This window comes from Chelmon rostratus, chromosome 20 (genome assembly GCF_017976325.1).
Source record: "Chelmon rostratus isolate fCheRos1 chromosome 20, fCheRos1.pri, whole genome shotgun sequence".
Lineage (NCBI taxonomy): Eukaryota > Metazoa > Chordata > Actinopteri > Chaetodontiformes > Chaetodontidae > Chelmon > Chelmon rostratus.
Window position 1 is genome coordinate 14,105,935 of NC_055677.1, and position 23,227 is coordinate 14,129,161.

General features: G+C 40.4%; 2 protein-coding genes across 4 annotated transcripts; both read left to right on the forward strand.

Annotated features, from left to right (window-relative positions):
- Window positions 1-66: 66 nt before the first annotated feature.
- On the forward strand, window positions 67-13,027 carry nup58 (nucleoporin 58). Of its 3 annotated transcripts, XM_041961516.1 has the most exons (14): window positions 67-474; window positions 1,053-1,216; window positions 1,341-1,373; window positions 1,470-1,748; window positions 1,924-2,095; window positions 2,273-2,338; window positions 2,677-2,851; window positions 3,233-3,312; window positions 3,569-3,687; window positions 3,785-3,867; window positions 4,101-4,302; window positions 10,000-10,083; window positions 10,813-10,911; window positions 11,381-13,027. In XM_041961516.1, exons 1-14 carry the CDS (start codon window positions 395-397, stop codon window positions 11,548-11,550), a joined length of 1,806 nt encoding a protein of 601 aa, XP_041817450.1. In that variant the 5' UTR covers window positions 67-394; the 3' UTR covers window positions 11,551-13,027. The 3 variants fall into 3 exon arrangements, with proteins under 3 accessions (XP_041817450.1, XP_041817451.1, XP_041817452.1); XM_041961517.1 differs by lacking the exon at window positions 10,000-10,083; XM_041961518.1 differs by lacking the exons at window positions 10,000-10,083; window positions 10,813-10,911.
- Window positions 13,028-14,578: 1,551 nt separating this feature from the next.
- On the forward strand, window positions 14,579-18,227 carry ropn1l (rhophilin associated tail protein 1-like). The gene is made up of 5 exons (XM_041961864.1): window positions 14,579-14,709; window positions 15,487-15,610; window positions 16,484-16,645; window positions 17,244-17,419; window positions 18,173-18,227. Exons 1-5 carry the CDS (start codon window positions 14,579-14,581, stop codon window positions 18,225-18,227), a joined length of 648 nt encoding a protein of 215 aa, XP_041817798.1.
- The last annotated feature ends 5,000 nt before the right edge of the window (window positions 18,228-23,227 follow it).

Sequence of the window (23,227 nt, forward strand, 5' to 3'; positions counted from 1 at the left end):
TATAGGACAGACGGGAAACGTAGTTTGTGAAAAGATTACCCAAAATGCAATAGCATTCGGGAAATACCAGGCGGGGAATAGGAAAAGAAGCACCATGCGATAAGTCGTCTTGTGATATTCGGAAGCTTTAAAATCAAAAAACAAAAGATTGGGGTGCGAAAGCATTGAACAGCTGCAGTTGAATAGCTCTGAATTTATTTGGGAAAGGCCGCATTTTGTCTAAGTATGTTTTGAGGAAAGGCAGGACTGGAGTTTTGGCCCTCACGCGGGCATCTTTCAAAGCTAACTAACATTAGCGTGTTAGCTGTGATGCTGGGTTGCCCACTGAGCATCTGTATGAGTAGCTGAAGTCCAAATAGCCAGTTGATGTTAAATGTGTGCCTCTTAAGACAAAATGTCTGGCTTTAACTTTGGATCAGGGACCCTTGGTTCCGCCAACGCTGGTGGGGGATTCTCATTCGGTACCGCAACCAGGTAATGACATATTCCAAATAGCCGACTTAGCTAACGTTAGCGTAGAGTTAACCTGTTAGCGGGTTGCAAACTTGCATGACTAATATTACCCGAGTCTGCACATAGTCGACAAAGGTACCTACTTTTTTGAGAAACACTTTGATGTGAGGATTATTGCTTGTCTATCGATAAAGATTGTTTTGTTGTTATTTTCTGTTCAAAGTTCTGTTCTGTCGTGCACTCGTGGCTTGTCCTGATAAGCAAAGGCAAAGTTAGCGTGACATTCTCCTTAGCAGAAGTAAATGTAAGGTAACCATTATAACGTTAGTTTTTACTTTGAAACACTCATTGTAATTCTTGCAAATTGCAGGTTGCAATGATAATCTGTTGTCTTTGGGGTTATATGTAATAAATGTGTAAGGTGAGCAGTAGGAAGGCATTCCCTTTTAAAAGTTATGTCTTTCTATTGAGTAGATCCATGAAGTTGTAGCATAAAAATCAGTTTGCATTACTGTGTCAATGACATACCTTGCTTCTTAGTTTGTCACTTGAGTTTAATTAGATTATGTGACTGAATATATTGCCTCTTGCCTCTGTAGTGCACCTCCAGCCAGTACTGGTGGCTTCTCTATTGGGACAGCTCTGGGTACAGCAGCTGCGACCCCTGCTGCCACCACCAGCACCACCCCATCTCTTGGCCTAGGAGGCAGTCTTTTTAGTCAAAAACCTACTGGAGGATTCTCTTTCAACACACCTGCCTCAAGTAATAATGTCACACAGATACATAAACACACTGGCAAGCAGTGAAGTAAATTCCTGCGTAATTAAATTTTCTGCCTGCTGCAGCCATACACATCATCTTATGTTGTGATGTTGTTCTCTTTTAGGCGCTGCTGCACCCACTACAGGCCTTACATTAGGTAGGTTTTTATTTCTGCAATATTTTTGAACTAAGATCTTCGAAAAGTCATTGAAAACTGTTTACAACATTGATTTCTACATATACTTTCTCTCAGGTACCCCAGCCACTTCAGCTGCATCCACTGGCTTCAGTTTGGCCTTCAACAAGCCCACCGCCTCAGCAATACCCTTTTCCCTCACCACCACTGCAACCACCTCTTCATCAGCCCCTGCAGGGGCAGGTTTAACGTTTGGCTCTGTGCTGACATCCACAGCTCCACAGCAGCCTGCAGCCTCGGGCTTCACGCTCGGTCTTGGTAGCACAACAACCACCACACCAGCTTTAACAGGCTCGTCACTAGGTGGAGGTCTCTTCTCCAGCACTGTGTCTACAGGTGAGATGCAGACAGCGGGGCTGAGCTTGTCCACACATAAGCAGTATAGGCCAAACTTGACTCAGGGTGCGCTGACTACATTACAGCAAAATGTTGTTATACGGCTATTTTAGAAGCAGTTTTCATTCTTAACATTGCTGCACAGTATTATAACCTACATGTTTTGGTGTTGCAGGTTTGGGTCAGACCACTCTTGGAGGAGCAGGAGGCGGGTTAACGTTGGGTTCTCTGTTAGCTCCCTCCACAGCAGTATCAGCGGCTCCTGCCCCCAGTGTTGGCCTGGGTGGAGTTGACTTTAGCACCTCCTCTGAGAATAAGAGTGACACATCATCTGGAGCCAATGCACAGTAAGTCCTCCTGACTAATATACGCTGAAAGGATTCTATAGAGCAACTGTCCGTGCTATAACGTAAAAATGTGTAAAAAGCTGTTTACTGACAGGCATTCAATGGCTTCCTATGCTTTTAAATGTATACCTGTATTACTTTTCAGTTTGTTGTAATGAACACTCGTCTCTTCTTCAGGGACAGTAAAGCTTTAAAAGACGAGAACCTTCCCCCTGTCATTTGTCAGGATGTGGAGAATTTCCAGTAAGTTTTGTGTGTTTATGTATGTATTGTCACAGGATTTGATCAAACCTTGGCACGTTGCTTGGCAAGTTTGAACTGTGTCATTTGTTTAAAGATGCAAAGGTTGACCTGTTTGACCGGTAGTGTTATTGTTCCAAAGGAGATGTGGCTCCTTGTGCTGAGTGTTGTAAACATAAAGTAGTTGAAAGGATCATAGAATCTTAAATCTATGACTTCAGGTGTTAGGTGCAGTGTAGCAATGTACTCCAAACAAATCTAATTTGATATGTCCAGCGGTGTTGTCAAGGGCTGGCAAACTGTGTTGTGAGTAATTTGGCCTTTGTCCCTCATTTTTACAGGAAATTTGTGAAAGACCAGAAACAGGTTCAGGAGGATATCAGCAGGATGTCATCTAAGGCCATTTCTAAAGTCCAGGATGACATTAAGAACCTCAAACAGCTTATCTCAGTCAGTGCCAGCGGTCTGCAGCGCCAAGGTCTTGCCATCGACAAGCTAAAGATGGAGACAGCGCAGGTAAAAACAGCACATTGACACACACAAGCCTAAGTGTGAGAAGATGTTAACTCCCTCAAATACAGTCAAAAAGTACACATGACAATTAGTCTTTTAAGGAGGCACACATATTATGTCTGTATGTGTGTACTGTTTTTCATCATAAATTACACATAAGAGCCATAGGAAAACAGGCTTATGCTTTTGGTCTGTACTAAGATGGATATAACTAGTATTTTTTTCTCAGGCATAGCTACAGACATAGATCTTGGTTGTTAAGTGTCTGTAACTTACCTTGACTTGAAAATGTGGAAAATAATCTCCAACAGAAAGAAACAGCACCCTGAACCTGTATGTATAAAAGAAACTGTCTTTTGACTGTCTCTTTCCTTTCTTCCCAAGGAGCTTAAAAATGCGGACATAGCACTGCGTACACAAAAGACTCCACCTGGACTTCAACATGAGAACACTGCTCCATCAGAGTAAGTAAACTACCAGATAGTAGCTCTGAGGCAAATCAAGGGAGGGTGTGCAGTAGTGCAGTCTGTTTGCTTTATTTATCTCTTTACTAAGTTTTAAACTAAAACTGCATCTGAGTCCCATGAGACCTTATAATCTTATTAGTAATGTTAAGGTCTTGGCCTGTTTAGCCAGTATGCCTCTCAGTTGTTTTCCATCCATCAGCTTTCAGTTCATGGATTTGACAAAAATGAAAATATGTTATTTGTTTGTGTTTAGTTATTTCCGTAGCCTGATAGAGCAGTTTGAGGTGCAGTTGCAGCAGTACCGGCAGCAGATAGAAGAACTCGAGAACCACCTGACAACGCAGAGCAGTGGCGCTCACATCACCCCTCAGGGTAAGAGGACATTGCTTTGACTTATGACACAACTCATCAGAATCTAACAAAAACAGAGATGGCACACAGATGATTGTATGTATGTTTTTGTTTCCAGACCTGACCATGGCCATGCAGAAGTTGTACCAGACATTTGTTGCGCAAGCTGCCCAGCTCCAGTCTGTCCATGAAAATGTCAAGGTCAGTCCTTTTACTCCAGCTTTGTCTGAAAAAATTGATGAAATTAAATTTGATAATAATGTCCAGGGTGTAATAAGGAATTTACCAAGTTTAAGTAGAATTGGATTGTGATAACATGATCGTGTCGTGTTATTGTTTTACAGAAGTTTGTTGTCCAAATAGCCAATGTTAAATCAATTGCAATTAAAACTTTCTTTTTTGTCTTTCCCTTTTGTTTATGTCTGATATCACAGATCTTGAAGCACCAGTACCTTTCCTACCGTCGGGCTTTCCTGGAGGACTCCACGGATGTCTTTGAGTCCAAACGGGCATCAAACAGGAAGTGGCAGAGTACGGCACGAGTCACGACTGGGCCTGCCCCTTTCTCCAGTGTGCCCAACGCCGCAGCGGTTGCCATGGCAGCCACGCTGACCCAGCAACAGCAGCCAACTCCAGGTCTGACTGCGTACAAATTCTAGAAAGTTATTCTCCTCTCACGTTAAAATATAGGAGCGAGAGGAGAGACAAATATACGTTTTCGAGAGGATAAGTGCGTTTTTAAAATGAGGCAGTTGCGTGAGTGGACAGATCAAAAGGACACATTAAAAATAATTAAAAACAAAAAAGCCTTAGCTGGTGGCAGGCTGTTGTGTCTCGACTTTCTGTAATGAAAGAATGGCTGAAGAAAGAGGGAGACAGGCAGAGCTGAAACCCGAGTGGAAACCTTTGGTGCTGCCTTACCATCTTTTCTCTCACTCAGTTCAAGGGTTAGACACATTTATTTAATGCGCCTTACATCTCTAGAGTGAGGACATTTTATTGATAGCTCCAGTGGGAAATGAACACCATAATCTGGCAGTGTTGGTGCCAAGCCTATCACTTGAGAACATCATACAAAGGACATAATAACACACTCCCTACTTCTAATTTTTCTCTGTCCAGCTTCTAATAGGATGTTAGAGCGGGTAGATGAGGCTGATATTATTGGAGAGATGATACAATGGGAATGAACGTTCAGCTATCTCAATTTTGCGCACTTGGAATCTTGAAGTTATAATTAGCACTTACAAATCTCATTTGATCTAGGACTGTTTCAATGGATGCTTGAAATGAGCCAACTCAAAGAAGGTTGTTATGTAATGTGGGTAGAAACAATTGATTCTTGCTGTGTGATTTTTTTAGGTATACAGTACTTAACATACTTAAAAAAAAAAAAAAAAAGATTGTGTCTGGGTGAACAGTTATTGAATGAGGTATAAATTTATTGTACTGTAGCTCCTACTCTCTACAGTCCAGCTGTCAAAAGGTCTCTTCCACGTAGGGGAAGCTCCAATTGATCCGACACCAAATAGCATCAGTTTACTTCACTGAAAATACAGGCCTTTTAAACATTTTTAAGAACAGAATTTCTCTAAACATTGTTTTGCCGTTGTTCATTGAAGAATGCAGCCTCTCTTGTTCACGGTCTTACCAATATTAGACCCACCTTTTGAGAAACCATAGTTTTAATCATAAACTAAAGACTTACACCAACTTGTATTTAAAAAGCCAGTCCTTTTCATTAATCAAAGAAGATAAGACATTAAATGTTAACTAGCGTAAAACATTTTCAATTCTTTCTATCTCGTGCCAGTAAAAGCAAGACTACATTCATAAAGGTTATTGAAGGCAGTATTAATATCTAGCATAGGCAGAAAGGTGAAGACTGATCTATTACTTCTGCTGCTTGGTTTTAGAGATGTGTTGGCAAATTAACATCTTTTAGGACTTGGTGCTGGGTATATCCCAAGAAATATTTAAATGATCCTGATACACTAATATTATAAAACACAACCTAGCAGGTCATATTGTTTCAGACACCTCAGCACTCAATGGCACACAAATTCATTGTTATGAAACATTTTACAACTAAAATAACAATGTTAAAATTGGTGTCCATTATGGCTGCTGCCACATCTCTGATGTGTAAAGCAAATGTTAAGCCTTTTTTGTAGGCTTTGGTTTGTAGGCCATTTTACTGGCATATCAGGGCACCCAGTTACTATGAACAAACTAAGCTACAATGTGTACAGTATTAGCATGTTTCTGCTGTCTTTTTTTTCTTGTACATTTAAATAAAGTGTAGTGAAGAGTTTGAAAGCAATATTTTAATTAGATGGGGTTGCAAAGGCAACGTGGTTTAAAAAAAATTCTCACATGGCAAATTACAAAAATGAAAAAGAGAATTTTCTGCTGCTTCCTTTCCACTAAAACTATCAAATCTGCTTTGACTGTTATATGATAACCACCAATTGTTAACCAGACAATGAATGTGGCTTCTTTTGTCAGTGTAATAATATTTGAGCATTCACATACCTTTGATCACTCAGAAGGACATGCAAGAGCTATTCTGAATAAGCATCTCACTTATTTAATTATGTGCCAAGTAGGGATGGGAATTTCTTACCAATCCATTGCTTAACCACAATTTCTAGTAAAAAGCCCTTCACAAACAAGCCCTGTTGCCACAGTAGATAAAATCCACTTGTGTGGTACAAGTGCACACTACCTTGGTGCCTGCTGAAGATTTTATTTGCATTGCTTTCCATTTTTCTTTATTTCATATAAAGTCAGGTCAATTTCTGATCATATATGTATTAACCCTGTGTGCTGTGGGTTTTCTAGCTGTAAAAAAAGCTGCATTGCGCTGTAACTTATGTCTAACTCATAGCTTTGTGAGGCTGTTAACCCCACAGTTGGGTACTAGATTACATGATTGCCATTTTAATGTTAATGATGATATTTAGCAAAATCCCATCCCCAATGCCAAATAGTGGTTGTTCTCTAGTATTTGACTGAGTCATTTCTTAGACTAAGCCTAGTTACAGGTGGATGTCTTAGTCTCATCAGTATTTATTTATCTATTTATTTCTATTTTTTTATTAGTGTGTTACTTAGTCAATAATTGGAGTGGCATAGTGGAGGTTGGCCAGTATCACAGTACATACAGCACCAATCTTGCAGCTGGGTGGCGCTTACTTCACGCAGGCTCTTGTTTGACCCATTTACTTGTCGGTGCAGTGGTTGATGGTGTAGGTCAAAAGCTTGTTCAGGTTTGTGCATCAATGAACATAAGGTGAAAGGTGCCAAAAGACTCAGGACTGAAAATATTAACTATTTAATTACCTGAACTGTAAATTTTTACGTAGAAATTGTCTTTCCATTGCTGCACTTAGTTGGTCTTGAAGTTGAACCTATAAAATAGCCCCATGACAAACATGCATACTCTGCATAATCTCACTGTTCAACACTAAAATGCATTTGTTTGGTTTGGTTGCATGAGGCCATACCACAGTTACTTGATTTAAGCTATTTCACCTAAGGGCTACTGTCACTGTAACAGGGCTGGATCATTTCACGTTAAGTTTAGTTGAATTCAAATGTAGAGTAAAATTGCTGTTCATAAGTTGGAATTTCAGGTATTTTATCGAGGGTGGTGATACTTTGTATGGACCTTTGCCGAGACAAGTTTCTTTGATTTTTGTAGAAAATCTACCTTCTCGCTGGTTTTGACTTCGGTGATTGAGTCCAATGTGTTTTGTAGTTCAGAGGAGAGGAATGACTTTTGCTGCTCACACTGGTCCTTCAGTACCAGTAAGATACATCTGTGCCAAACAAAACAGACTGTGGTCAGATCTATGTCCACATGTCTTTATAGCGTGGGGTTTTATCTCCCACCATTTTATGATGAAAGGAGACAGTTTTGCTTGTTTTTAGATACTGGTGAGGGCTTAGCATTTTTGGCACTCTGAAGAGTGAGGACAAAAAAAAGTAGTTAATGTCTTGTGATATAAACTGGTTTTCAGTTCACTCTACAGCACTAATCTGTATTGCTGCTAGTTACAGTGGTGCTCGGTGAATCCAACCCGATCGATTCTTTCGTGATGGAGTCGCTGCACGATAAAGAGAAACTGCTGCTTTGGACATTCCAGTCCTCTGTTAAACGACGCTAAACATTTTGTAGGATTGAGATGCATTTTTGGACCGAGCTGGACGTGTGTTTGATAGATTCCTATGTTGTCCAGAATTTTTACTTTTGTGCAGTTTAGCTTACTCTTTAACATATTGTCTTCCACATCTATACAGTCATACTTGGCAGAATAATGGCTATTAAATTCTAATGATTATTGGCCTGTCAAGTTGTTTGGACCTTGAAGGTGATGGTGGATGTTTAGCCGTCTTATTCCCGTATGTTGAGTATCTTCCCAGTATCAGTTATATGTATGCAAATGCTGACTGCTGTATCCTCTTGAATGTTATTACAACAACAGAAATTATCCCATTTACCTCTTTTTCAGAACAAGTGAAGGAATGTTTTTTTTTTTTTTAATTTTGATTATTATTATTATTTTGGATGGTTGGACTTGGCACACTACTAATACCACAATTTGTCTACATTGCTCCACTCGAGTTATTCTCAATCTCAATAATGATTCTGAATTGTGCAGATGGTATCTTTCTTCTTCTTCATTCTTCTTCATTCTTCTTCTTTATTCTTCTTTCTTTTTCTGTGTGATGTTGAGCTTTAGCACAACAGCAGAGAGTCTGGTCTTTCAAGTGGTTGGCAGTTGCAGACTGTTTTGAATGTGCTTATTCACTCTTAGCCTTTTCCTTTGACCATTTATCATATGCTTACATTATGCCCCTTTTTTGTAGTGGGTTTTCGAGATGTGGCATAGAGGTACTACTATTGCAAGTTGTGTTTTGGGGGGTCTTTGTGATCTCTGACAAGGTACACATTCACTAATGTTTATCTGAAAACTAGACTCTCTTACAATACGTCAAAAACGTCACCTCACTTAAGTCAGACTTGATCCAACAAAGTGTTTGTAGCCTGTAATCATGTGTAGATTTATCCAAGGTACAGCCTTTTATGTTTTAAAAAAAAAAAAAGAAGAAGCATTAGCCACCAAGAATTTGGCTGTTATTATATGTAAAAATACACTGGTGAAAAGTGTTCACACAAACACAAACCATGAAGGTCATTTCCTGTTGAAAGGATGGCCCAACCACCTTGACTTCCACAGGCAAACTGTAACACATCACTGAGTTTTCTTTCATTTTGACCAGTTAACACTGAGAGGCAGCCATAGATGCCAAATTCACATTTCTTATTTAAATCTCGAGTGCTTTTACTTGTAGATGAATGTGTTTAAACTTATATAACCAATGCCTGTTGATACAGTATATTTAATATATAATATGGTGTGCCTTTTAAGCTATATTCAATAATTGTGTGATGCTTTTTTCTTTTTTTTAGCATATGCTAGTTCATTCACTCTCAGAAATCTTGAAAATTTGGAAACTTGTCAAATGCAGTAGCAGTTAGCAATTAACAATCAATTCTGTTCTAAACTGTTTGTTTGTGTTTTATGTAAGTGGAATTGCATATTAAATTGACAATAAATCAATTTTTAAACAAAGAAACGTTTGTCCTTGTTTCTTTTTGACTGAAGTTGTTTTAACGACGCAGACTAATTGGAAGCCTTGCAAAATTTGAATACATAAAAGAGAAAATTGCATAGAAGAAAAAAGACAAGTTTCTGAGTGAAAGAACTAGCAGCATTTTTTTCCACACTTCGTCAGCAACTATAACTGTACTGATTAGCTGGAATGTTGTAGTTTAACAGTATTTGTAAAGTACATATATTTGTGTACTGCAGCTGTAAAAGCATGGGGCATTTCCTGATTCTGCAGTTATACTGTAGTATATTTCCGAGCACCATGTAAAGGCTGTGTAGTTACTTAGCTGCTGCAGCCTTTTGGTGTACGTACAAAGACAAACCGCTATGTTCAACTCATATACCATCTATCGCAGATATTCTGCTTCTTACAAATGCGTTAAAACTTTTAAAACAAGGTATTGGAAACCGACACATTTAGGATTAAAAAAAAAAAATCGATAAAACAGCATATTCCTAATTTTTATTTTGTCAAGGTGAAGAGGAAGCGAATTTTATGTGACAGTAGTCACATCACAAGATACATAATGTGTCCTTGTCATGGTGAATGTTCTTACCACTTCTTTTCTGCCAAAGGAGATGAGCAACATAGGTTACCTCACATGCAAAGCACATTCAGAGGAGTAAGGCATATGCTTTCTCTCTGCCTCAGGCACCCAGGCACCCTTGGGGGCAGGGTTCGGAAACCCCTTTGCCTCGGCAGTGGGCACTAGCTTGGGCTCTTCTACCCTTGGAGGTACTTCCTCTGCCTTTTTTAAAGGAATATTGACTTTTGTTTTGCCCTTCTCTTAAACAGTTTGCCATCCCCCTAATGCCTCCTAGCTTTTATTGCCAGGCAGCTTGTTTAAGTTCTATGTGTATGAAAGTAGTGGTGCAGTGTCTTTGTGTCTAAGAGTGTAGTGCAGTCCCAGCTTGGCAGTTGTTTTTTTTTTTTTTTCCCCTTGTTCTTCCTTGTGCAAGTCAAGTGCGTTCACACCACAAGAAAACTGAGCAACCACTTGCCACAGGTCACTGCACTTCTTCATGTGACAAGTGGGATGATTTCTTTCCTCAGTGAGGAGAAATTCGGCACAAAAAATTTACCAGTCTTAGATCGAAATAATGTTTTGGATGTCAACTGGCAAATCCACTTGGCCACAACAGCCAGGTAAAAGTAGCTTGGCGTGTGGGAACAAGTGGTCTGAGCGCACACCAGTTTGGTGTCTTCTATTGTAAGTGGTGTGTTTGGTTTTCTCCCTTTGGCCTTTGCTTTGCCATGTAGTGTGTTGTGAATACAGTTTTGTTTTGCAGTCTCCAATCAGAAGCTTTGTGTAGTGCTTTATTGATTAGACTGAGGCATTTGTTTTGCATATATGTTTGCTAATGCCTGCCCTTGTGCACTCCTGAGGCCCTGCTCCTTGTATTCATTCCTGGTGTAGCCTGTGTGCTTAGTCCAAACTGACCTCCATGTCACTCTCTCCCACAGGTTTTGGTGGTGGGCCAGGATTTGGTGGGGTGGGGACTGGGGGGTCTTCTTTTGCCTTCTCCTCCACCAGTAAGCCCACAGGAGGCAGTCTGAGTGCAGGTACATACATACTGTATATACCCCCTTCACACCCGGCCCCGAAAAATTACAGCAACTAGAAAAATGACGGAGTCTGAGTAGGTTTGTGTTTGTAACCGCACACCCTGAATTGTGATATTTCTCTTGAGAGCATGCCCTCAGATGCATTTGGACAAGCTTCCTGAATACATATTGTCAAGCTATTCTGAGCTTGAAAGCAATATGCAGATTCTGTATTATACGGTTCTCTGGTTTCCTCGCTGCTATAAGTACGCTTTATCAACAACATCCCCCTTGGAAGCCTTTTATGCAAGTGTGTTGCCAGTTTGGCCCAACACATTTTAGGATATGCTGTTTTATGCCAGGTGGACAAAATCTGTATATCATACTGACCTCTTTTATTTTTATCCCGCATTTGCACCATTACTTTTGTTTTCTCTAACATTTCTCATAATTTCCTCTTTTTCTTTTTTCTCTGTTGCTTCTCTAGGTTTTGGTAGCAGCAGCAGCTCAGGCTTTAACTTCAGTAACCCTGGCCTGAACCCCTCGGCTGGCCTGACCTTTGGCGTGTCTAACCAACCTGCTGCAGGCTTTGGCGCAGGAGGGCCCCTTCTCCAGCTCAAGAAACCCCCTGCTGGTAATAAAAGGGGCAAGAGATAGAACCAAGGAAAGACAGAACCCTGTGACTCACCACCTGACCAGCTAGGGGTTTGTAGTGGGGTAAGGCCTGGTTTCCCAAAAGCATATAAGTGCTATAATACTTGTTATGCAACTGCAGAATAAAGAAAATGTAAAGTTTAGGAAATCTTAAGGGATGAGTTTAAAGCCACCATAAAACAGCAACACTAGATCTCCCATTTAAAATCGTTTGGAGGTATATAAAAACTCGAGGCTTGAAACTGAGGAAAAAATAAATCCCATTGACAAATAAGCATTATCTTTCTATTATACATTGGTCTGTATGGTCCACTGTTCTACATTGATTTGATTCAATTTAATTGGATTCCGAATGGCTAATTACTTATCAATACTCAGTAACTCTGAATCACTGTAGACAATGCCGTGTATGTGAAATTTAAAAACAGTGTTTGCCAATTGCATTGACTCAAAATGTTGGCTGTATGCTTTAATCTGTAGCCTTTGGGATGCTTTTGGGAATGCCAGCCATGGACAGAACTGGGTCAATTGCATATCGTTCAGCTATCTGTGAAGAATTTCTTTAGCCTGAATATAGTACAAGATCAATATTATTGTGCTTTGAGGTGGGCAGTGCAGTTGGTTCCATTGTGTTACGCAAACTCTGTCAATCACGTAACTGCACTTGAACACCTCTAAAATGATGACTTGACCCAAGTCTCGTCCAGAGAAGGGTTAGAAAAGGTAAAGGGAAAGAAGCTTAGGGGGTAACAGTTGGTTGGGAACAGTGTAGTCCTTGCCCAAAGGTGTCAGTGGGAGGTATTATCTGATCCTAGATAGTTTTATAGGCACAGGAGAGTGTCCAGGGTGGGTTTTTGGGGAAGCACAGTTTTATTTTTGTATCAAGTGGAGAAACAGAGGGGTGAAAGGGGACTAGCACCTTGGAGTAGTCCATTATGCAGTCCACATAACCTGTGTTGTTTTTTGCTGGAGTCCATCCTTATCATTGTTTATTAATTACCTTTTAGCCACATTTTGTTTGCCCCAATGTGAGACGTTTTGGAGAGGAAACTCTGCTGTTTGTATTACATGGCTCCCATTAAATGTTAAATTAGTTGAATCTGAAAGGGATTTCACAAGCAGATTGTACTTTCTCTACTCAATTTATACATGTGCTAGAATAAATTTGCACTTGCGCAGTGTATATGACCTGACAGTGATTGTGTGAATGTGCATGTGTGCCTATTGCACAAGTATGAATTTGTCTCTCTGGTCTATCGTGGTTGCTGACTTCTTTTGAACGTCCAGTGTGGTTGAGGAGGATGTTTTGCTTTTTTAAATTGTCCATGTCAGTTTGGTTACCAAATACTGGTAGTTGTACTATTATTTTCTAATCACAGTCTGTGTAAACCTGTATTTTCAAGAAGCTGTTTAATAATAAAATCTTAAATATGATGTTTTGCCTGTTTTCGGCATCACTTCAATAAATGTGTGTGTTGACACAGAATAGTGTCTGTCATTGTGTGTTTGTCTAAATGGGTGTCACCTAATTTGGGACAGTTCTCACTTTAATCTGACAAGGAAGACACTTTAATTTGCACCAATCTTATGTCACAATAACAAGACTGCCAACATTGTCATAGTCTGTATCCAATACATTTTACTGGTCATTGCATTAACATGTAACTTTTTTTGAAAGCTTTGTGGGGGAAGTTGTTAATTTGTTATTTTGTTTTTTTTTAAATCACTGTATAGTTCTTTTTTTTCCCATCATTATTTTTTATTGCGTTCTAAGCATTTTCATGTACAAACATGAAAAAAACAACAAAAAACAAGATTACAACAATAACCCCAAAACAAAGGCTTCTCTGTTTTATACTGTGTGATTAAACACAAATATATAATTCACCCATAATAAGGATGTGGAGTATCAAAACAAGAAAAAGAGAAAGAAAATAAAAAAAGAGTATTATTTTAGGACATCGCAGAGGACACTGCAGAGGACTACCAATAACTACACCTCCTCCTCCATCTCACTCCCTATACCACTCAAAATCACTGTATAGTTCTTACGGAAAACTGCAGAGTGTAGAATAAGGCAAAGGTCGGAACTGATCAACGTAGTTTTTTTCACCAATTACGGCTGCAAAGTAGAACGTAATCTGTCAACTCTGAAGCAGAATGGGGGCGCTAATGCACTTCACCCGGCGTTCCAGCCACCCTTAAAAGAACAAACGAAGAAGAACGATGTTGCTATGCGACAATGCTGCAAAACAATTATCAAGTGTTAGGCATACGCTTAAACTAACGACAACATCATTTGCGTAAGCTATCCATATTTTTGGCCACCTTTCCTCGTTTTTGTTTTGACCCACATTAATTTTTCAACAGTCGAGGTAATGTAGCCGTTTTTAATGCACATGGCAGTTGCAGTTAGTCAGTAAAATACCGTTTGGCTACACGTCAACATCTTCCAACGTTGTTTGTGGCCTGTGGCATTACGATGAAAAATGTCTGTCTTAGCTAGCGTTAAGGAACTTTAAGTATAAAAATGCATTTTTCGCTAAATCAATCGAGCAAATAAGAATTTATACCCAAAGTGCTTATTGTGCTTCCCATAATAGCTGTAGCAAAAAAGTTATCACAGTTACCACATCTCTGCTTTTGGGGTTAACTAACACTACCTGCAGTAACCTAGACACCTGTATCCAACATGGTGATATTAGGAACTGGATCTTCTCCGGAAAGGCTTCTTTTATCATATAGAAACAGTTTGCCACCAGGAAATATAAATTTCTGCAGCTTTTCCCGTATCTCTTTGAACCATGCTGCTTTCATGGTCTTTTCCTCCATATTCCTCTCAAACTTCCCCAGTGTAAGGCAACATTGGATAGCTAAGTCAGTAGAACCAGAATTGAATTTTAATGTTGTGTTATTTTGTCAATGTGTATAGTTTTAAGTGGCCCGGGAGCTGCCACTTTTTTATTTTCTCTTAGATCTGCTTGATCTCATCTGCTAATTGGACTGAATTGGAATGTTTTATATTGCAGCCATGCCTCTTCCAGACACAATCTACTGTGCCCAGCAAATCAACATCCCTCCCCAGCTGCCAGACATCCTCAAAAGCTTCACTAAGGCAGCCATCCGTACACAGCCCAAGGATTTGGTGCTGTGGTCTGCGGCGTAAGTTTTAATATCTGTCAGTGGTGGTTTGGGTAGAGGACAGGGATACATGTGATTGTGTTTTATCCCAATCGTGGTCTATTTAACAGTACCATAAACAGTGTCTCCAGGCAACATCACTGTATGAAAAGTTATACCCTTTTCACCTGTGCATCTCTCATCTTTGCATTGACTGGCTGTAATTGGATCCCAGGGGCTTCCATGTTACTGTGGCGGTTAAACTATCTGACTTCCACCAACAAAGAAACGGCACTTTGAAAATGCTGGATAAAATTTAAATACATGAAGAATTTTTTGTACCCCTAAGGACGACTGTCATATCCCCTGCTATTTTATTGGCCAGTGTAGCTTGCTGTAGTGTTTACTGCAAAAGACAATAACCTGAGCCATATAGTGAAATAAACAAGATGTTTATATGCTATTAAAGTAAAACCAGGCTGTGTAACCTCTCAGAGATGCTGAAAATCATGCTGCCTTTAGATTTACTGTAAAATATTATTTGAGCTGTAAAGTAAGATAACGACAGTGTGCCCTAGCATAATAAGAATATGGCTAAACTTCAGACAAAGTAAACTACAACACAAAATGATTTATTAAACTGATGATACTCATGAGAACTCATTAAATTGGAATAATGCCAACTTATGCCTCATTTTACAGCCTGCTTTTGTCACTTAATTTGATTGGCATACTTGGGAAGCAGGGGAGATGAGTGTTGAGCAGGGTGAAGCTATGCAGAGTGTTTAATCGGATATGTGCGTGTATGTCCTCTCCCAGATACTTCAGTGCACTGTCTAAGGGAGAGTGTCTGCCTGTCAAGGACAGGCTGGAGATGAATGTTGCCACCCCGGAGAGAGACACTGGGCTGACTCCAGGTTTACTTACAATTCTCCATAAGCAGGTATTTTCTCTACAGCAAGACGACACATCATAGAACTGGTCACTTGTTTGCTCCATAATGTTGCTGTTGGAAGAAAAGCAATACATTCAGTGTATTGCATATTTTCCACTGCATACACTCTGTAGTGATTACTGTATCTTTTGTTATATGAACGTAATTCTGAGCTGCATTAAGTTTACTATCTTATCTTTAATAGCTTATACTTGTTTTGTTTTTTGTGTGTGCATATTGCAATGGTGCTGTCCCCCCATGTGGATCATTAAAGTTTCATATTGTAAACCTTTTTTTATCTAACCTGGGGCATCTACAGGCTTCACCTTGGTGTGGTGGATTCATTAAAAGAGCTGAAAAATGAATATTTCCTTAAAGGCCAACATTTGAGAATTCTTAACCTTGTGAGGATGCTGCTCTATTTCTGTCCTTTATGCCAGTAATATAAGTTATTCAATTCTTTTAACTGTGTTTACTTGAGAATGTTTGACAAATTAAATAAAAGACTGCTAACTTTATGGCCCAAATCTAGCACAAATACAAAACTGCATTGTTATTTTGAGACATTGATGCTCAAACATAGTAGTTTACTAACCAATCTACCAGCTTCAGTGGGAATAAACTCCCGCTCTTATGTATCGATCCTTGCTGTGTCTTGATTGCATTACTTCCCATACATAAAAGTCTACCACAAGTAAAGGAAATCTTGCAGATAAATAGATAATTAGTATGCATGGCTGCCTTATTCTCTGGATCCAATACTGCTGTTTATTTAAACAAATAATGCTGAATAGTTACTCTTTTTTTCAACCTGTAAACTAGAAAACCTAATTCATTCCTCCTCATCTTTCCTAACCCTCCACTCCCCTGACCCAATCTTAGCTGTCTGCCGGGCAAACGTGCAGCAAGGAGGAACTGCAGAAAAAATGGAAGGGTCTTTGTCTACCCATGGACCAGCTTGAGACCCTGCTGTTGCTGGGCGGCTTTGGCTCAGAAATCGACTGGATGGAGTTTTTCGCCCTGTGCTGCAATGCTCTGGGAGGGGTGAGGTGTTACATAAGGCCAGCTATAGATGCTAACACCACTCTATACCACTTCAAAACCTACTGTGAGGCAAAGGACAGCTGGAGATCCCCAAGCAGCTGCTTTTTTGTTCATCTCACCGTCTAGTCCTCCAGTGTTTAGACTTGATCCAGGCATCCATGATCCAGACTGCTCCAGACTACTTGAATCTTTGCAATGCTTCAAAGCTGCAGACAGAGCAGTAGAGACAGATGAAAGGGAATTTGCTTAAGCATGCAGAACTTTGCAGATGATAACTTAGAGTCAGCCAAAGTAAATGCAGCACTACGTGATGTGCTCAGCGTCAGTAGTTTGGAAAGTATGCTGCTGTGTGTGTGAGGCTGTTGGACACTGCAACCACATGGGGGCAGTCATGATCTACACAGATTAGGCTGTTTTTTTAACTGCCTGCCAGCTACTGTGTGCACATCTAAGTGTATTTACAGTGTGTGCTTGTGATGCTCGAACTAGACATTATCGTCCTTGAATTCTGAATGCATGTTTTTGTATTATTGTGTGTCTGTTTTTTGACAGAACCCTACTGTCTGCTTCTCTATGTTCTCTGTATACACTTTCTCAGACTCTTCTGAGTTCACTGAAGTTTGCCTGTGAGATCCTGACAGAGGATGAGGAGGGTGGTGCTGCGAGGATCCCGTTCAACACCTTTGTCAAACTTTACACCTACCTGGCTCACCTAGATGGGGACATGATGCAGGACCACATTGACAACTACCTCAGCAGCCTGCAGGCACAAGTGTAGGTGTCGTTTGTGTGTGTGTGTGTGTCAGTTTGGAGAATTATAGAAGTGAAGCCTACCTCACGACTTCAACTGCAATAAGCAGAGTGGATGTAGGCGGTGGAAGATGAGGTTGTTATGCATCACGAATAGAGATGCTACCCAGTCTCAAACAGACTAATTATTTTTCTCATTTGAATAAGTTCCCCTTGGATTCAGCTCCAGTCAAATCTCATAAAAAGTCCTTATTTCACTGTTGTGTATGATGATCTTCAGTCATCAAAGTCGTGTGATATCTACAGATGCAGATCTAGAGATCGCTAGCAAGTCACCCAGAGGTTCATTTCGTGAAAATTTCAGTGCACATGATCGTGTCCAGCATACATTTTGCTGCTGAACATTACACATTAGGGCCTTTAAATTCCAACACTCCACGTGTGTACAATCGATTCACAGTGAAATTTTGTGTTTCATAAGGGCCATATTTTTTTTTTTAAATGCATTGACATACATTCAAAAGTATTTTAAGATGATAGTGCCAAGGTATTCTCTGCAGCATGACTCTGGATGTGCTGAACATTGCGTTAGCTCTGTCCGGCCCAACATGTCTGTCAGTCAGTGTCGGTAAGCTAAGAAGCACAGACAGTTTAAGAGCTAAGCCAGGTCCCCTGGCCTCAGATAAAGTTGTGAGATAGTGATATTCACTGTTGTGAAAATCCCTGTGCTGCTGAGTAGAGCTGTAGCACTGATACACTGGTTTCTCCTCCCGACAGCAACAAGCAGAACGGCATGATTCAGGTTTCCAACTTCTACATCAGCAGGAAGTGAGGGGAGGAGAGACAGAAAGCAATGGAAGACAGGAAGGAAGAAACAAGTAACAAAATGGCATTGCTCAATTAATAAATGGGCCTGCTAATGCTCCTTCAAGCACAACTGTTGTTCCATTATCAAGAAATTGGTCCCATTAATTGTTAGCATCAGGCATGGTGGGTTATTATTCAGCGTTGTCCAGCTGAACGAGGCTGCTAACCTCAGTCAGGTTGGAATCTTTTAATGAGCAGCAAGAGAGGCACAAAGCTGCCTTACACAAACGGTCAGGTGTGTGTATGCTTTTTATTGCCTGTTCCCTTATGTCCGGGTTAGCCAAAGTTCATTTATCATACAAACAACCTATCAGCTTGCAGCCTTGCCTCATTCGGCCTCTCTGCTGGTATATTAATTTTTCCACAGTCGACAAAAAAGAGCTAAGGAGATAAACTCTGAGGGCTCAGGAGTGATTTTCAGATCATGTTAAAGACCTACAACCCCCTGTGTTGTGTTCACTCCCCATACAGTAATGTACATGGGTGAGTATGAATGACCCTCAGACAGGTTTATTACACTAGTCAGGAAGCGCACAAAAATCACACACAGGCTCAAGAAATCTCAGACACACATACACACACACACACACACACGCATAAATCTCACACCCAGTCTTAAGTTCAGCACATGATTTTATGTTGACACATATTTAAAAGAAGCTGTTTCATGTGTCAGTGGGAGAGCGTGATCTGTGGTCACAGGCCCAATGTGACACTCTACTTCCCCTAACACACACATACAGAGACAGATGAGTAGCTGTGTTATTTTCTGAGTATTTCATCAGCCAGTACAGGAAACAGGATCAATGAGAATTCAAAGTTCAGGCACAGTTGGCAGTAGGTTTTAGGGGTGGAGGACACACGCACAAGCTGAAGCTTACCCCTCACACGATTGCAGCTGTGGCTGAGTCAGAGGGGATTGGAGGACAGATAGAATCCCTGATAGCCTGATAACTGCAGGCCCTCCACCTGCATCACACAGCAGAAAAGGAATTTTGTTTGGGCTTAAAGCAGAGATCTTTCTGCGAACCACACAGTAGAACTCTGTTGTGTATGTTGAAAATAACTCACATTGATTTTAATATTCTTAGAATACTTTTCCCGTAGGAAATTACAAATTGTAATAGGTTGATTGTTTCTGTACAGGTCAAGTCTGCATCAGGATGTAGATGTGAACCATCTTGAATAAAAAAATTAGAAGCTTTAAGCTACACTCATATTATTTTCCGAGAAGGTTTAAAGACTTTTTCTCAATAGAAATAGAGAATAGAACAGAACTTTTGTAGGAACCCGGAAACTTTTTTAGGAAATCAGGAACTTCCAGTTTTGGTTCTGGGGAGCATATTTTCTCCGCCACAGAAAGTCCCAGATCTGAAATTGGTACTTTCCAGTGACCCAGGAACTATTGGGATCGAGTTTGCAGAGCTGAACATTGTTGAGCGCTGGAGCACAAGAGACTGCAGCAGTTTGTGGACAGCATTCACTGTTTTAATTTAGGTATTGTTGTTGATTGAAATATAGACAGTAAGCAAGAGAAGCATAATTAAAAGTTTTCACTGTGTTTATTCATTGCGAGAGAAAAACACCAGAAAAACTAGATCGTCACAGCTTTAGAGACGTACATCCACCTCTGCATGTCTTCCTTCAAGCATTTATCTAAAAATCATGCTCTCACAGTAGCAAACTACAATGAGCAACAGTCCATTGTCTCAAACCAATCTACCTTGTTTCAGTTATCTGTCTAAAACTGAAACGGGTAAAACTGGCATGTGTGTGCAATCAGCAACACCCCTTGCATTTGTTCTATTGACAAATGATTGTTTTGTCAGGCTACATCTGTCCTCTTTGATTCTAGTAAAGTAAGTTGTACTTCATATTCATCCATAATTCACCGAGATAATCCACTATAGACCTTGTTACCATGTATTGATTATTACGTCTACTATTAAAGACAAGGAGATATGGTGGAAATCCTCCTGTATTTACGGTTTACTAATCTGATTTCCACTTTTCCCACACTTTCCACAGTACAGTGTGACACAGTGACACGTTCTTCACAAAGCATTTGTAGGCCAATCCTCTAATTTCCATGCAACAAAAAAACATATTTTTAGTTGCGTCCTCTGGTACAATGCTCATACAGTTCAGCTCCAGAGCTGTATGCTCCATTGTTTTAGGATGTTGGAGCTCGGGAGCGCCATGATGTCATTGCAAAGATGTCAGCGGTTTCGGAATCTCAGCTCCAGGGTGGACATTGTTGCACAACCTTTACTGTTTCTTCGAGCTTTGCTCATAACATCACATCTCCAGGGACACGACGAATGTAGCAGAGTAGTGCGAAATAGACGGGAGAGGAAAGAGCGGACACAAAGGCTGCATTTTAGCCTTCCTCTCTATAGCTGTTGTGTAACAGATTTCAGGGTAAGGATAAGGGAAAACATGATTCACGCTGTATTCTGAAGTTGCAGAACATGGACATTTTATCAGTCAGCTCTACTGCACTCTATTGTGTAGGAACTTTTTTAAACATTAATGGGTTTTTTTACATAATTTACAGTCTAGAATTCACTGTCAGGCCGGGCTGTTTGTAGTTGTATGTATTTCCATTATCTGTTCAGTTGTATATGCATTTCTTATAGATTGTACTATAAATGTCTGTCAGATGTCTAACTGCATACATATATATACTCCAGGGACCTCCAACATGGCATGATAAAACCTGTGGACTTCATCCATCGCGAGGATGTGGACTCAACTCCTCCTGGTTCATCAGACTGTGCCAGAGCTGAATACGAGCAATGAAAGACGAACGTGTCAAGATTAAAGCTTTGTGTTTAACCCTGAACCAAATCCTAAAAGATGTGTTGGTGAGTGCAGGGTGCAGCATGTGTTTGTCAGTGTGACCAGAAGAGAGAGTCAACTGGAAACGCCTATTACTGCACTGTATCTGATGTAACTAATCTGCTGGGATCATGGACGTTATGCCGCTGACACCTACCTTCCTCTAGGGACGTTTTAATGCCTGACTTTACCCCTCACCGGTATCCTAAAGCTGAAGTGGAATGAACAAGCAGAAACCTCCACGGCCGCCTGTGACAGACACCTGTCAGTCAAAGCAAACACCCCCAAAGCATTTTTCTCTTTAAGCCTCATTATCTTCTTAATGCAACAGTGATCCCATAAACCCCACTGTGTCACACATTAGCAGGTGTAAAATTAATTTATTGAGAACTGAAATCCACGCGGAAATATGAATAATTGCTTTGTATTTCAAGAGAGAAGTTGGAGGAGTTTTCCCACTGATTTCAACACATTCTGGGATTTGTTGGAGCCGGTATCCTGCAGCCATTCGAGAAAACAGCATTTAAGACACCTCCGCACTGGCTTCATCGCTCTGCCTCACCGTTACAGCAAGGTTTTGTGTGTGTGTTTGTGTGGAACAGGACAACCTTTAGTTCCTCTGCAAGAAGGATCAGACTTTTAGCTTGTGGCTGTCACACTTCACAGCATGGGTTGTTTACTTCTATGTCATGTCTTGCATATTTATTATTAATGCTGATTTTGTCGAGGGTTTGCAGCATTTATTTAATGTGCTAACAATACATGAAGCTGATTTGTCCAGGCTGTATTTGGGAGTTGTTCTTACACACATGAACACATATCACTAAAATGTAATTAAGGGCCATTGCTGGCTGAATAAAATAGTTAATTACCACTTGTGGACTATTGAATTTCCCCTATTCAACTGACAGCAAAAGCTTTCTCTGTCCCTGGACTGAAGTGTGGTCCTTAGCTTTTGAATAGACAGTGTTGTCTGTCCTGGGCTCATTAACTGATTAAGCCGTAATAAGAAGGGTTTCTAATCAAGCTATTAATAATCAGTATGCTAGGCCTTTGCTATGAAGTGGAAAAACAACATTTTCAGGCAAATCTTCTCAGGCACCAGCAGTAAAACCCTGACTTAAACACTCTTGGTCACATGTTGGCTTTACCATCACACACATAAACAGACCTAAACAGTTCAGTGCTTGTATCGAGAGGAGACTCATAGGAGATCTTTGTATAGCACTCCCGCTTCAGGTATGCCACAGAAGAGACCAGGGTGTGTTGGGGTGTTTTGCTGTTTGTGGTTTTAGGGGGAATACATGAATGACTGAATGAGGCACTGCAGGCGCTTGTTTAAAACTACCAGCACCAAGGTCGTGCTCATTAGGCGTGTGTGGGGCGCAGGCATATATGAGCTCTACCGAGAAAGATGATGTTGCGGAAGTGTGTTTACAATCAGCACTGGTTTTTCGTACGAAGAGCCTTACACACTGCAGTCACTTCTCAGTTTGAAGAAATATTTCGCTGATGGTCAAAGACGTATTTCAAACGACCGCTCTGGTGACATTCTGATCAGAGAGCCTGTCCTGCACTGCTTCTCATTAGGAGTCATACTTTACATGGCTGTTGGGTTTGGTCTTTGTTATGTCCAACAAGCACATTTGCTTGCCTGTGCTTACACACTCACTAATCATTGCAGTTATGACCGCTTATATAGGCGACAAACAGAGCAAGGTTGCAGAAATGATTAGCTAATGCAACATGCCAGGATTACTGTAGTGACTGCACATGTCACGGGCGGGGTTAGTGTTGACCATTAGCCAAGATGCTTTTTGCTATCCTCAGCTTGATGAAGTCTTAACCAATTTTTCAGGTTTTCCAACATGTGATGACTCCTTCAAGAAAATATTGTCTGCCCAAATGGCAACAAATATTCAGCCAAACAGCGCGGAAGAAAGAAACAGAATTTGGACAGCTTTTTAGTGCCCTGCTCTGGCTAAATATAGTTGTTTGAAAGAGCCTTGAGTATGTAAGGGTATAAACCTCACCATTTACATGGCAGACACACACATTGACAGAAGAGCTCATTGTGATTATCTGTCCGGGGATTTAGCTTTTTCTTCTAAGCCCAGGTAATGC